The sequence below is a fragment of the Furipterus horrens genome, unplaced genomic scaffold (genome assembly GCF_987537825.1).
Source record: "Furipterus horrens unplaced genomic scaffold, mFurHor1.1.pri manual_scaffold_4, whole genome shotgun sequence".
NCBI lineage: Eukaryota > Metazoa > Chordata > Mammalia > Chiroptera > Furipteridae > Furipterus > Furipterus horrens.
In genome coordinates, this window is record NW_028327174.1 from 56,051,734 (window position 1) to 56,066,858 (window position 15,125).

The 15,125-nt window shown below is 46.3% G+C and overlaps 1 protein-coding gene across 1 annotated transcript; it reads right to left on the reverse strand.

Moving 5' to 3' along the window:
* Positions 1-1,853: 1,853 nt before the first annotated feature.
* On the reverse strand, positions 1,854-14,814 carry NACA (nascent polypeptide associated complex subunit alpha). The gene is made up of 9 exons (XM_090275140.1): positions 14,702-14,814; positions 13,790-13,861; positions 5,302-11,286; positions 4,046-4,131; positions 3,797-3,874; positions 3,038-3,184; positions 2,510-2,638; positions 2,169-2,291; positions 1,854-1,986 (listed from the first exon to the last, which is right to left on the reverse strand). Exons 2-9 carry the CDS (start codon positions 13,857-13,859, stop codon positions 1,972-1,974), a joined length of 6,633 nt encoding a protein of 2,210 aa, XP_090131266.1. The 5' UTR covers positions 13,860-13,861; positions 14,702-14,814; the 3' UTR covers positions 1,854-1,971.
* Positions 14,815-15,125: the final 311 nt, after the last annotated feature.

The window sequence follows — 15,125 nt, forward strand, 5'->3', positions numbered from 1 at the left end:
TGGTTATCTTTGAAGGAGGGTATACAGGAGTCCCCAACTGTATCTATGTTTATTTTCTTAAAAACTGGGTATACAGCCTTTTATCTATATGCTTTAAGTATTTTACAATTTTAAAAAATCCATTTTTAAGTGAATGGTAGAACCATGGTGAGAGTATAGTTAACAAAAATGGTGCACTAGATTTCTTTTTCCCTTTAGAAATAAGGGTCAATTAGTAAATAACCCACCCCAGTTTCAGATTCTTAGAAAATGTTTTTAACAATCCTGTTTTGTAGTAGGTCTCTTTTTACAGATGAAGCCAGAGGTTAAGATATTGTTAAATGGTCTACTGATTATTTGAAGACAGGCATTAATTTTTCAGTGTTTAAAACTATACACTCCCTAATCATTCTTTGACAGAGGAAGTTAGTTGTACATTTCAAGGATGGTGGGAACAACAGTTGAGGGAAAGGAATGGTAGAAAAGGAATATGCCCTGGCTGGGTGGCTTAGTTGGTTGGAGTGTCATACCATATATCAATAAAAGGTCGTAGGTTCCATCCTCAGTTGGGGCACGTACAGGAGGCAGCTGATCGATGTTCTCTCATATCTGTTCCGCTTTCCCTTTCTTCCCCCTCTCCCCAAAATCAATATACATCCTCAAGTGAGGATTACAAAAAAAATAATAATAAAAGGAAATTAGGAGAAGCAATAGCAAGGTCCTTGAGGTGGGAAGAAAACAGAACTATAGCACTGGTGGATGTAACAGCCTTGAACAATTTATTTCTCTAAAAAAGTAACCAAGAATTGGCAGTCTGGTAACTGTACAGAGGGTGAGGAATTATGACTTAACATCCATAAATTTCTTTTTGTGCTTCTCCAGGATAGCCTGCCACAAAAAAAAGGCCCTGCTCTTTAGTAACTGTCTTTGGGAAAGTCATTTAATCTCTTTGGTTCTCAGCTTTTACTCACACTGCTAAAACAATACTCTTTCATAGGAACAGAGGACTGAATTCAGTAATAAAAATGTCTATAAACTTTATTTCCAAGAGACTTCCATGATGTTAATTTTACTTATTTTCATTCTAACATTCCTTTTAGGCATAGTATCACTCACTCATTTTAGAATTCTTGCTTCTAAGTTACTTGTAGCCTCCCTATTACCAAATTTTAGTCCTCTGCTTTCCTCCAGACTATATTCTAACAACCCAAACTCAGAAACTACTCTTCTTAGGATTTCTATAGCACTATGTGTATTTATCATAAACTGGCTAATTGTACGTACCCATTTGCCTGGTACAGTTCTGGTTTACATTCATTGCCCTAGCACAATTATGACTACCCTAATCATAATTTACCTTGTAAATTAAAATTTCTAAGAGCAGAGCTTTTGCATTGTAATAGTTCAAAATAGTCTTCTTCACGTTATACAGAGTGCTGTCTTTTCGTTTACACCCATTATGTACTCTCCAACCCTCTACCAAGCTCCTGCAGTCAAAATGTAACCAATGTGAACTACCTCTCACAGAGGAAAGATGAGGCCCAATGTATTCAGAAAGATTGTAAATTAGAGAAGGGGCTAATTATTAAATAAAAAATCAGCCTTTGCTAACAGTTAATACCTGGGAAAGAAACTGGAAACATGAAACTTTACAATGAAATTGTATTTTCTGAAAACAAGAAGGTCCTAACAGATAGCCTAGTATAATATCTTCCTTCTTATAAGAAAAGGCTGGGATTTTAAGGGGTAATCAACCTGTGGCATTGAATCTTTTTAACTGAAACTGAGGTCTTAAGAGTAATAAATGTAATCTCATTTCTAGTGTTCATGCTTTTGGGGGGCAGAGGGAGGAGAGAGAGAGATCAAGTACCAACTGAGTTCATTCCACAAGAAGCCATAACTTTATTAATGATAGAAACAGTACAAATTTCAAACAAAGCTGCAGTAACTCTTTTGAAACACCAAAAAAAAAGAGTCCTTCTTTTTAGATGGTTACATTGTTAATTCCTGTAAGAGAAAAGAGATAATCAGAGGTACAGGCAAACTGAGAGAATTCAGGTCACTAAAACTTAAGGTAACTCAGAATAGGGTTTGGAATGAGGCTTCATAATTGACTGCTAATAAGCATAGAAAATAAAGTCACCTGGTCAGGTCACAGAGAACCGAGGAATAAAAGACTGGGCACTTACCATAATAGCATTTACAATATCATTACTGTTATTCTTCAGGGCTCGGACTGCCTTTGCTCTTGACACATTTGCTTGTGACATGACTAATTCTATGTCCTTAACTTCCACACCAGTTTCATCAACCTAAGAGAGGGAAAATATTGTCCATGTAATAAAGTAAAGACAGAACAACTTCACTATAGTTTGTTGGAGTCAGTAGTCCTTTGAATCTAGTTCTTAATCTAACTCAAAAACTATTTCAATCAGTGAGATTCATGAAACTAAAACAATATAGAATCTACCCATCAATACAAACATAATACTATCTGAAGATTAAAAGTACAAAAGATTTCCTTGTGTACCTCTTCCTCTTCACTTTCCTCTTGTACAGTTGGAGTCTGTGTGTTTTCTTGAATGTTTGAGACAGCTTCACCTTGGACTTTGAATTTCTCAGCAGCTGCTAGCTGTGCTTGCTGAGATAAATCCTCGATCTGTAGAGCAGAAGAGTTTCATGTGAGTAGATCTGTCAGTAGTAAATGAAATAAATAATTTATATCTTTTCCAAACTTTTACTCTAAGCTCACTTCAGATTAACATACTATATAGTTTAAATTGCTTGCCCTCACTCAAATTATATTATCACGGTAGAAGTATCTTAGGTTTAAAGCAGTGATTCTCACCTTGGGGGAGGGGGGTTACTTTGTCTCCCAGGGGATATCTATCAAATATTTGGTGATTTTTGGGGTTATTACAACTAGAGATGATACTGCTAAACATCTATAATGTACAGGGCAGCCCTCCCACAGCAAGGAATTACTGACCCCAAATGTCAACTGTGCTGAGATTGACAAACCCTGTTCTAGAGCAACTCCTGTGAAAACTTTCCTTACCTTGGCTTCCCCAAACACTATGTAGGTATCTGAAGCTGGGCTCTTGTAGACATCTGGTTTTGTGATGACAAAGAGGATATTCTTAGATTTCCGGATAGTGACCCTAGTAACCCCTGTAACCTGTCGAAGACCCAGTTTGGACATAGCCTAAAGAACAGAAAAGAACATCAGCTTTTCAACTTTATTTTATTTTTTAAAAGATTTTATTTATTTATTTTTAGAAAGAGGGGAAGAAAGGGAGAAAAAGACAGAGAGAAACATCAACTGGTTGCCTCTTGTACGTGCCATGACTGGGGGCTGCACCCACACCAGATATGTATGTTTTATAAGTAGGACAATGCCGAACTGAGTCACACCAGTCAAGGCAGTTTCAGCATTTTTAGAAGCTGCTTCAGGAAGTTAAGGACCTTAATAATACCACATCCAAAACAAAGCAGTTTTCTAGGTTAAGAAAAGGTTATATAAGAATATACACCAGTCAGGGCACACGACTAGGTTGCACGTTAGGTCCCCAGTTGGGGGCGCGAGTGAGAGGCAACCACACAGTGATGTTTCTCTCCCTCTCTTTCTCCTTTCCTAAGTAAACAAATAAACAAAAAATTTTTTTTTTAAAAAAGGAATATACAACTGGTTTCAAGGACTTCTGTGTTTTTTTTGCCATAGTAATTTCTGTTATTTTAACTAAACATGATTCTACTACCACCAAGAGTTCCACTACAGTTCCTCCCTTCTTCAGAAGCTTTAATCCTAAAATCTTACCTTCCGTGCCTTCTTTTCACTCCGGCTCTGTTTTGCTTTACTGACTGGTTCTTCATCAATTTCAGCTGCTGCCGCCAGCTAAAATAACAGTAAGCTGGAATGTAAGACTTGGATTCCACAATCTCCCCGTAGTTTCCCTTTATGAAGGTTTATTGCTCCAAATAGATAAGCCATCTTTTCTGATCAACCCTGGCTCTCCATCGTTTCTTTGGCCCAAGTACTTATACCAATGTGTAACAGAACACCCACCTGGGCTTGTTGTGTGGTTGCCTGTGTGGAATCTTGTTCTTCAAGCTCTGGTACAGATTCATCACTGTCAGATTCTGTTCCAGACCCTAAGATGAAAAAATAATTTTTATTATTTTACAGCAGAGATTATAAAAAGGAGGCACTTCACCACAGCCTACCTGGACTAGAGGTCACTGGCTTATGCTAAACTTTGCAAAATTAAATGTAATATCAACTGACTTGTATAGCGTCAGCTTGACAGCCCCCCCACTTACTCAGGAATTTGTGTGTATACATCCATTAAACACTCAGCCCCAGAAATGAGAGGTAATTACTAGATACAGCCAAATAGTTTATATACTATAACTGCTTCCTTTCCCTCAAGGTCTTCACTTCTTGGCATGGGCAAACACCAATGACCTATGTAACGCCAAATCCTATCCAATAGTCCAACCATCCCAGAAAGGTTCTGGCAGACAAGGTATCTGCAGGTACACTGAAATGAAAAACAACATCATACTGAGGCAGCAGACCAGGAAGGGCACTTCCCCATATTCTTTAAACTAGGTTGGGGGAGGCCAGAAGCAGTTATGTACACACAGTTAGCCTTATTTTCAAGCCACTCACCCTATCAATTTGATCTTATCAATAGCTCAAAGATTCTCAATGATGCCAACCTACAGTCCCAATAGTCACCTCTACTAGTTATTGTCCTGTGACCTCTACCATTTCTTTCAAACATATTTTAAGTTTTCCTCTATTGAAAGGCCAAGCACCAATAGACTACTGAGGGGAAAAAGCATACACCTGCACCATTTTCAGACTAGGAAAAATAGCTCTTTTAGGAAAAGAAGTCCCTGGGCACTGGTTATTACTAAAGGAATTTAAATAGTTCTAATATTCAATAGTTTCCCAATATTTTAGCAAATCCCAGGCCCAGGGACAAGGTTAGTGATGTGCTAAAAATTAGAGCTAATTTAAGATCTAGTAGGTCTTGGTTTTCAGTCACATCAGTTAGGTAAACGATGGCAAACTCAGGGTTAGTCTGGATCCCATTATACAAGATGGTATACACTGGACTATCTGAAGTGTTGAAAACCAAGATTCCATTCCAGATTCCTACAGCTTTTGCATTTAAAATTATCATTCTATGTTCTATGTCCAAACACAAGCAGATATTCTGGAGAAAGTGGCGCAACCTAGTGTTAGTATTGGTGGGTAGCCCCCAGGAGGGGTGTGGGCGACACACCATGCACACGGCAAACCAAGGCAAATACCCTTGTTGTTCTTCAGAACAGGCTGCTTGGCAGAGGGGGTTGGGGCAGGGACCCCGGCAGGTTTGGGGGTGGGCATGTTGACGAGGACCGACTGGAAAGGTACTCCCCCCGAGATTGGTTCCGGGGGAATCAGAGGCGGCAGCTCATCCTCATCAGCAGGGGCTGAGGGCTTACAGGGTGATTCCAGCACCAGCCCAGGTGAGGACGGCAGAGGTTGCTGTTTAGGAAGCAGAGGGGGAACTGGGGAAGAAGCAAGAGGCAGAGAGACTGATGGGGCGGGTTCTGGACAGACAGATGCTGACCCAGCTTTAGGAAGGACCTTCTCAGACATAGCTATTGCTAGATTTGTAGATGTCTCCGACTTAGGCTGAGGAGTCAAGGGACCCTTCGGAGAATGCAAAGAATCTTTGCCCTTTAAGGGAGAAATAGGGAGGGCTTTTGGAGTCTTTGGAGAAGTGCTTTTCTGAGTGGAGACTGTCAGTTGAGGGATTGGAGTAGAAATTGGTCCTTTAGCACTATTCTTAGCTGAGGGATCAGGGCACACAGGTGGTGAACTCTTCTTGGCTGGTGGACCTTTCTGAGCAGGAGCTGAGATGACTGGTGCACTTTCTGAAGCTGGGGCAACATGTGCTGCTTTAAAGGCCGTGGAGCCTTCCTTTATTGGGAGCACTCTGGATGCTTGAGGGACAATGGATCCTAAGGGATATGTGATGGAAACTGGACAAGTAGGGGAATCTTTGGGGGATGGGATGGCTGAGTCCTCTTTGGAGGATGGGGTTCCTGGGACCTTTGGGGGAGATGAAGTTGTTGGGGCCCTTTTGGGGGCTGGGGTAGCTGAGGGCTCTTTGGGGGATGGAGTTGCTGGGGCCCCTTTGGCGGCTGGGGTAGCTGAGGGCTCTTTGGGGGATGGAGTTGCTGGGGCTCCTTTGGCGGCTGGGGTAGCTGAGGGCTTTTTGGGGGATGGAGTTGCTGGAGTCCCTTTGGGGGCTGGGGTAGCTGAGGACTCTCTGGGGGATGGTGTTGCTTGAGCCCCTTTGGGGGCTGGGGTAGCTGAGGGCTCTTTGGGGGATGGAATTGCTGGGGCCCCTTTGGCAGCTGGGGTAGCTGAGAGCTTTTTGGAGGATGGAGTTGCTGGAGTCCCTTTGGGGGCTGGGGTAGCTGAGGGCTCTTTGGGGGATGGAGTTGCTGGGACCCCTTTGGGGGCTGGCGTAGCCAAGGGCTCTTTGGTGGATGGGGTTGCTGGGGCTCTTTTGGGGGACGGAATTGCTTGAGCTTCTCTGGGGGCTGGGGTAGCTGAGGGCTCTTTGGGGGATGGAGTGGCTGGAGTCCCTTTGGGGACTGGGGTAGCTGAGGGCTCTTTGGGGGCTGGAGTTGCTGGGGCCCCTTTGGGGTCTGGCGTAGCTAAGGGCTCTTTGGGGGCTAGGGTAGCTGAGGGTTCTTTGGAGGATGGAGTTGCTGGGACCCCTTTGGGGGCTGGCGTAGCCAAGGGCTTTTTGGTGGATGGGGTTGCTGGGGCTCTTTTGGGGGACAGAGTTGCTTGAGCTCCTCTGGGGGCTGGGGTAGCTGAGGACTCTTTGGGGGATGGAGTTGTTGGAGTCCCTTTGGGGACTGGGGTAGCTGACGGCTCTTTGGGGGCTGGAATTGCTGGGGCCCCTTTGGGGACTGGGGTAGCTGAGGGCTCTTTGGGGGCTGGCGTTGCTGAGGGCTCTTTGGGGGAAGGGGTTGCTGGGGCTCTTTTGGGGGATGAGGTTGCTGGAGCCCCTTTGGGGGCTGGGGTAGCTGAGGGCTCTTTGGGGGCTGGGGTTGCTGGAGCCCCTTTGGGGGCTGGGGTAGCTGAGGGCTCTTTGGGGGCTGGGGTTGCTGGAACCTCTTTGGGGGCTGGGGTTGCTGGAGCCCCTTTGGGGACTGGGGTTGCTGGAACCCCTTTGGGGGCTGGAGTAGCTGAGGGCTCTTTGGGGGCTGGGGTTGCTGGAGCCCCTTTGGGGGCTGGGGTTGCTGGAACCCCTTTGGGGGCTGGGGTAGCTGAGGGCTCTTTGGGGGATGGGGTTGCTGGAACCCCTTTGGGGGATGGGGTAGCTGAGGGCTCTTTGGGGGCTGGAGTTGCTGGGGCCCCTTTGGGGCCTGGGGTAGCTGAGGGCTCTTTGGGGGCTGGCGTTGCTGAGGGCTCTTTGGGGGAAGGAGTTGCTGGGGCTCTTTTGGGGGCTGGGGTTGCTGGAGCCCCTTTGGGGGATGGGGTAGCTGAGGGCTCTTTGGGGGCTGGCATTGCTGGAGCCCCTTTGGGGGCCGGGGGAGCTGAGGGCTCTTTGGGGGCTGGGGTTGCTGGAGCCCCTTTGGGATATGGGGTTGCTGGAACCCCTTTGGGGGATGGGGTAGCTGAGGGCTCTTTGGGGGAAGGAGTTGCTGGGGCTCTTTTAGGGGATGGAGTGGCTGGAGCCCCTTTGGGGGCTGGGGTAGCTGAGGGGTCTTCAGGAGAAAGAGTTGCTGGGGCTCTTTGGGGGGATGCGGTAGCTGAGGACTCCTTGGGGGATGGGGTTGCTGAAGCCCCTTTGGGGGCTGCGGTAGCTGAGGGCTCTCCGGGAGAAAGAGTTGCTGGGGCTCTTTTGGGGACTGCGGTAGCTGAGGGCTCTTTGGGAGATGGAGTTGCTGGGGCTCTTTTGGGGGATGAAGTTGTTGAGGACTCTTTACAGGTGGGAGGACTCACAGCTGATGGAGTAGAGGTCCCTTTGGGGCCTGGGGTAGCTAGGGCTTTTTTGGGAGATGAAGTTTCTGAGGCCTCTTTAGGGATTGAAGATTCTTTGGGGGAAGGAGAAACCACAGCTGAGACAGTAGGGACCCCTTTGGAGGATGGAGTTCCTGGGGCTCTTTTGGGGGGAGATGGCATTTCTGGGGTCCCTTTGAGGGCTGGGGTTGCTAGAGTGTGTTTAGGGAATGGCGTTGCCGGGGGCTCTTTGGGAGAGGGAGGAGCTAATGAGGGAGTGGGGGCCACTTTGGGAGATGGAGCTGCTGAGGTCCCTTGGGTGAGTAGGGGAGCTGGGGATTCTTTGGGGGATGAAATTGCTGAGGCTCCTTTGGGGGAAGGAAGGGCCAGAGCTGGGGAAGTAGGGGCCCCTTTGGGTGAGGATGGAACCATAGCTGGGGGTTTGGGGATCTCTTTAGGGGATGAGGTTGCTGGGCCTCCTTTTGGGGATGGAGGAGCCACAGCTGAGGGAGTAGAGGTCCCTTTGGTAGGTGGGGTAGCTGGGGGTCCTTTTGGGGAGGAAGGAATCATAGCTGGAGGCATAGGAGTCTCTTTAGGGGATGGGGTTGCTGGCCCCACTTTAAGGGAGGAAGAGGCCAGAGCTGGGGAAGTGGGGGCCCCTTTGGGGGATGGAGGAGTGGGGGAATGCTTCTCGGCTAGCAAGCCTTCAGGGACTTGAAAAGAAAAATTGGCCTCTGGAAGAAAGGAAGCTTCAATTAGAGAAACAGGAGATGACCGATTTCCAGCAGGAGTATCAGAGATAGTAGGTACACTTTTAGAAACAGAAGGAGCAAGAGTTAAGGTAGCAGTAGCTGATCCCTTCTTGGTTGGAGGTCTTTTAGTCTGAGGCGACACATTAGTCCCTAAAGGAGATGGGGAATCAGTGAGGTAAGTTCCTTTGGAAGATGAAGTAAGAGAAGCACTCGAGTCCTCAGTTGGGCACCCTTCAGGAGAGGAAGCCACGGAAGCCATGGGTGCCAATACTGAGATCTGAGAAATACCGTGAACAGTCTTTGCAACTTGGGTAGTACCAGCTGGGGGAAGAGAGGGAAAGTTTTCTGATTTGGAAATTTCAGAAGCCAGTGCCACAGTAGCTGGAGAAACAGAAACAGAAACATTCTGTGGGGGTAAAGTCATAGCTGGAGCGACAGAGCAAATTTTAGAGGTGGGAGAAACCAAAGGTAAAGTAGTAAGAGAGGAAGTACCCTTCTTGGCTGGGTGGCTTTTAGGAGCTAAGGAAAAAGCTCCTTCTAGAAAAGAGCTGGCTGTAGTTGCAGGAGGGGAGATTTCTTTGGCAGTTGTAGGAGCCACCCCAGAAGTGGTAGCACTTTCCAAAGGAAATGTAGCTACAGTTGGGGTAGTAAGAGAACTTTTGAGAAGCAGACTAGTATGGTCTGGGCTTCCATAAGGATCTGTCTTGATTATAGAGGCTGGGGAAGTAACACCCAGAGGATGAGTGGTAGTAGCAGCAGCTGGCCTAACTACCGGCAGAGGCTTTGCTAGGCTTTTGTTTGCTAAGGTGGCTTCAGGACAAAGAGATGCCTCTAGAAAAGATGATGTACTTTCGGCAGAGGGGGTATTTTGCGGGGCTGCCAGGGTCAATGACAATAGAGTAGGGTCGTTCTTGGTAGGGAGTCCTGCCTGGACTGGTGAAATAGAAGCTCCTCCAGGAGAACCAGGTACAGTCTGGAGATCTTTTGGGGTTGGGACCTTTACCAATAATGAAGCAGAGAGACTTTTGGGGTCTTCAGGGGCTGACACAGGAGTGGTTGTTATGTGAGGAGTAGGAAGCTCTTTGGGAGCCATAGCTGCCATAGCCAAGGCAGTATGAGAAACTGAGTTCTTACTACTTACGGGACCTGATGAAATTGGAGGAGATACACAAGTAGCACTTACTACCTCAAAGGTGGTAGGTGTTGCAGAAATTGTAGAGGGGTTAGTTGTCACAAGTGAGGTGATTCCAACAGAAGAAACAGGGGCTTCTTTTAAGCCTGGACTTCCCGAAGAAGCAGGAAGAATCTGGGCCACCAAAGGCTGCTGCTGCTGAGTGGCATTAAAAGAGCCTTTGAGACTGAGAGATGCTGTAGGAGATAAGGAAGAAGAGGTAACTGCATTTGAGGAATCAGAAGGGCTGTAGGAGGACACACTAGTGGTGGTAGAGGGTCCTCTGTCAACGGATAGAGCCAGAGGGGAAGTTGGAGCCCCCACTGGAAAAGCAGCCACAGCAGCAGGAACCACCTCATTTTTAGAAGGAAGGGGAGAAACTAGAGATTGCTGAGAAGGGTAAGAGGCCCCCACAGAAGAATGATCTACAGAAATGGTATCCACTATAGGATCTGAAAGGACATTAGGGCCTGTTTGACCCACAGGCTGGACAGAAGAGCCAAGACAACTCTGATGTAAAGGTACAAGATGAGAGCCCAGAGAAGTGAGGAAAACTGGGAGGACATCGGGAGCCACAGAAACAGATTGGGTTGAAATAGGTAAGGCAGCAGGTGGACTAATGGGTCCCTTTAGGCTGAGGCTTACAGAGTTTTGAGAAGTCAGAGCTGAGGAAATAGGGATGCCTTTGACCTGAGGGGAACTGATGGCTAGGGGAGCAGTGGGTGGTGTCTGAGCACATGAGGCTACTCCAGATTGAACAGAGGCCAAGGGAGTTACGAGATGGGAAGGAACAACACTGCCTGTATATGGAGGAATGGGGGTATCTTTTGGATTAGGGACTACTTGAGAGGGTGCTTGAACAGGAGAGGTCTTTGGTTCTGAGGAAGCAATGGGAGCTGACAGAAGTGTCAATGATCCTGACTCAGCCAAAGCACCTGAGGGAGGGGAACTAAGGGGGTTAGGTGGATAAGCAGAGCTCTTCTGAACTGAGGGGGAAGCCAATGCCACCAGAGTCAAGGGAGCTGAGGAGGAATGGGCACCTTGCAGAGTTGTAGTTATCATGGGAGAAGCCAGAGCTAAGGCAGCTGGGGAGATGGGAGGCCCTATTAAGTTTGGTAGGAAAGCTGGGGTATCATGGGGGGAAGGGGCTGCTTCCAAAGGCAGGACTGTCCCAGAGGATAACTGGGGAAAAGGAGCTTCCAAAGGGGTTGAGGCAATAGTAGAGGGAGAAAGGAATGGGGTAGGCTGGTTAGGGGTTGCCAGAGAACACTGTTGGGGAGGCAGAGAGCAAGGAGGGGGAAGGGAAGGTCCAGGCTGCCCTAAGGCAGCAGTGACACTTAAGGCTGAAGACACAGGAAGCACAGCTGGAGGAGAAAAGCAAAAAAGGGAATAAAAAGGAAAGGGAAGGAAAAAAAATAAAAGGTGAGTTATGCAGCCCAATTTGGCATGACACATTTCATAAGGAACACTGGAATTTTTAATCTGAGGAGAGTCACCATACAGGATTAGAAAAGGTGACAGGCAATAGCAATCGTTCCAAAATATGACTTTAGTAGTCTATTACGAATATACCCCTCCCTCCCTTCCTCAAGTGAACTCTAAGTCTTTTTCAAAGGCCACAGAATCACCACCAGAAGAACAGCTGTTCCAACCTGTTCATCCAAGGACCATAAACTAACTAAAAGAGATACTGACAACTGGAACAAGGAAGGCAGGGAGTGGTGATGATGGGGAATCAGAACTGAATGAGAAAAAACAGGTCTTCATATGCTCAGGAAAAACCTAACTCTTAGAATGTTAGAATGAAGTTTTAGGAAAGGGGTGTCTGGCACAATTCAATTTTTCCTAAAGTTGAAATTCTTCAGAATTTAATATTAAACTATTAAATCAAGCCACTTAAGTCTCCCTGAGCCTAGTTAACTTACCCAAAACAAACAAACAAAAAACAATTGCAAATGAGTTGTATTCCATAGTTTCTACAGACCTTCCCAGGTAATGTTAGCTCTTCCGACATCAATCTCAGATGAATTAAGACTGCCAGGGAGAAAGCTTAGTCACAAGGGTAGGGACTGCATTGTGAAACTGTAACCCAACTTGTTAAACCAGACTGTGGTTCTATTTTGGAAGAAGAATTGCAGTGGAGAGGTTACATTAAATCCCGACCCCTTAATCTGGGTAAGTATGTCATTCTGTCAAAATAGACCAATATCTGGCATTAAAGCTAGCTAAGCAAGATTTTCTGAATGATTGAAAATTCCACACTTACTATTCAACAGACAGAAAAGAGCAACAAATGCTCAACACCTTGAAGGGAGTATTTAAAACAAAACAAAAAGCCTTATAGCATTCAAATCCACAATTTTCTTAAGTATATTCTACCACAGAAAAGACAGGCAGCTCTTTCCCTGGAGAGTTGGTAGATCAAAGTCTTATGATTAAAATGCAAATGCTTTCAAATATAATCAGAATCCGAAACTTAAAATGTTTTCCTCTGACTGGACCCCAAGATGGGATAAGGGCCAAATTACTTGGTTTAGACACTATCACCAATTCCTAAACTAGTCTTCTCATGTATTATAATTCTTTAATTATATTTTCAGAAAAATATCTGAGTGCTTACCACTGGTACTCCCTTAATATTATTAAACCTACTGTGCTAGCTCAAACTATTCAGGAATGAGTTTAATACCATCGCTGAAGAACTGCTCAAGAAACAATGTTATTTTTGAAGCTTGAAACCAGATTATTCTAAATTCATCTGAATTTCAGTCTTCATATTTATAAAAGCAAGTTGTTCAATGAGAGTCTACAGTTTTATTTAGCACTAAAATTACATGATCTTGAGTGCTAGCAGTCCTTTGTTTTCCCTTAACCCCTTTGTAGTTCAAGGATTTCATATAGCTCATTCACCAGCTCAAGGACCCCCCTCCTCGTTCTTTTCTAGCAGCTGTATTAATCCCTTCAGCTGCTGAAATTAGACAGGTGGAGGAGAACCTTACAGCTTTCAACTATAAACAACTCCACTTTAATTCCGGGAGACAGAAATTGCCCTTAAGTGACAGATGCAGTTAAAAAAGAAAAAAAAAAATTTACCATAAGGAAAAAAAAAAGAGATTACAGCCTAACAATTGCCTTCATTTAGTTTTGTACAACTTAGCAAGATCGTTACAAAAATTTTTTCACTACCCCTTTCAAGTTTTACAGAGATGTATTTTAACCAGAATAGCAGTCAAAGAAAAGCTTTACTTCAGTCCTGGACCCCAGACAAGCTCTTGATGCAGGCACTATTCAGCACACTAAAAACATCTCATCACCAACATAAAACAAGTAAACCGACCTAAAAGGGCCCCGGGTCCCAGTAGGACACATCTACCACAGCACACATCTCAGACATGTGACGACGGCACACTGCCAAGCTCTGCTATCTAAAACCTTGCTGCCACTTGCTGGCTGGAACTTCACAAATGCTCAGGTCTCCTTGGCCTGCCAGTGTGCCATCCAGTTCTAATAGGTAAGAATCGCTGAGCCCCTCCCTCGCTCTGCCCAGTCTTCCTTTGTGAGGTGGGTTCCACAACAGAGCTCCCTTTGAGGCAGCTGCCACACCCACAAAACAGGCCAGGGAGTTTTGAATCTTAAATATACTTAAAAAAAAAAAAAAAAGAAAGAAAAAGAAAAAAAATCCCACTCCTTAATGAGTACCTCCAGGACAGCAGTTAATATTACTCCCTGACAGAGCTACAGCTCATCATATTTAGTAAGTTAACTCTGAACGACGTAAGTGCATTCCCTTTGTCACTTTACCCACAAGATGGTCTTAGGGTCAACCTCCCGATCTTAATTAACGGCAACAGGGTTAGGGGAACCTACCTGTCTCAGCTTGGGGCTGTGGCAGCTCCTGCTCTGTAGCAGGGACGGTTTCTGTGGCTTCACCGGGCATTTCTGAAGGGAATAAAAAGGAGGCCTGAATTGGGTGGGATCCGTTCTGCTGCCCAACCCAGAGTCAGATATTCTTAAAAACTCCGCGAAGGACGAAGGAAAAAAATGAGGGTGTTTGGGGACAACCTCCCCGGAGCAGCTGGCAATAGGTGAGAAATGTGACGCGACCCTCATATCTTTAATCAAGCAAATAACCTTCTTTCACCGCTCCTCTTCACTCCGCAGAGTGAACTTACTAGTTCCCAGGGGTTCGTTTTATTCCACACTTAAAATCGCACAAAGGCAGCAATCAGCACTGCGTTCTCAATCTGAGAGAGGATCCTGGTTTGGCTCCCGACCATGGGAGATTTAAGACATTACCTTGAACCATCTCTTCTCCTACGTTCACGCTGCCTGGGGTGGGACCTCCAGGAATCCCATCTGCCGACTTTCGGGAATCAAGAGGGGTTAAGAGGGTGCCTTAAATCCCAAACACTCGTTTGTCACAGTAAGAACGATTTTAGGGGGACGAATTTCCAAGGCCGTGACCCCTTAACCTCCTAGGGATACCCACGAAGCCGTTCCCAATAGCAAACGCACTCCGCTTCTGCCCTCAACACCGCAACGGCTCCCATCACGCCAGCCCCGGACTGCTGGTCCGATCCGCGGCCCTTTTGCCAGGACACCAATCCCAGACCCCATTTTGTCCGGAGGCACCCAAAGCCACAATTCCCAGGGTCGAGTAGGAGCCCGGTGGCCACATAAAGCCTCCAACTCTCCTTAGATGTCAGTCCCCGGGGTATCTTAATCTGCACGAAAGGCGGATGGTTGTGGATAAAAAGTAGCGGCGAAAACACAACTTACTGTAAAGGGAACGCGGAACCAAGATGGCGGCAGAAAAAGAGCGAGATCGTGACCCACGCCTGTTGCAGACAGCAGCCTGGTGGAGAAGGAGGGGCTAGAATCTGCTTCCGGGTCAGGAGCTGCAGGCAACCACTTCCTTTGAATAGTGACCCATCCGCGTCCGGTGGGCTGTACCCAAGCGGGGGTGGTGAAGAGGTCTAAATAAGGATAAGAATTCAAAACTCGCTGTGCTGGCCTGACGGGAAATCTCTTCCCGAGCCACGCGGTCGTTAGATAGCCTACCCCTTCCCATCTCCCAGGTCGGAACATTTTGATGCGCAAAGGGTAAATGCAATAAAAGAAGAAACCAACCTCTGCACCCTGGTCAGCAAAATAGCCACAGCATTTATTCTTTCGACTTTTGGTTTTCTTAAGTAACGCAGGG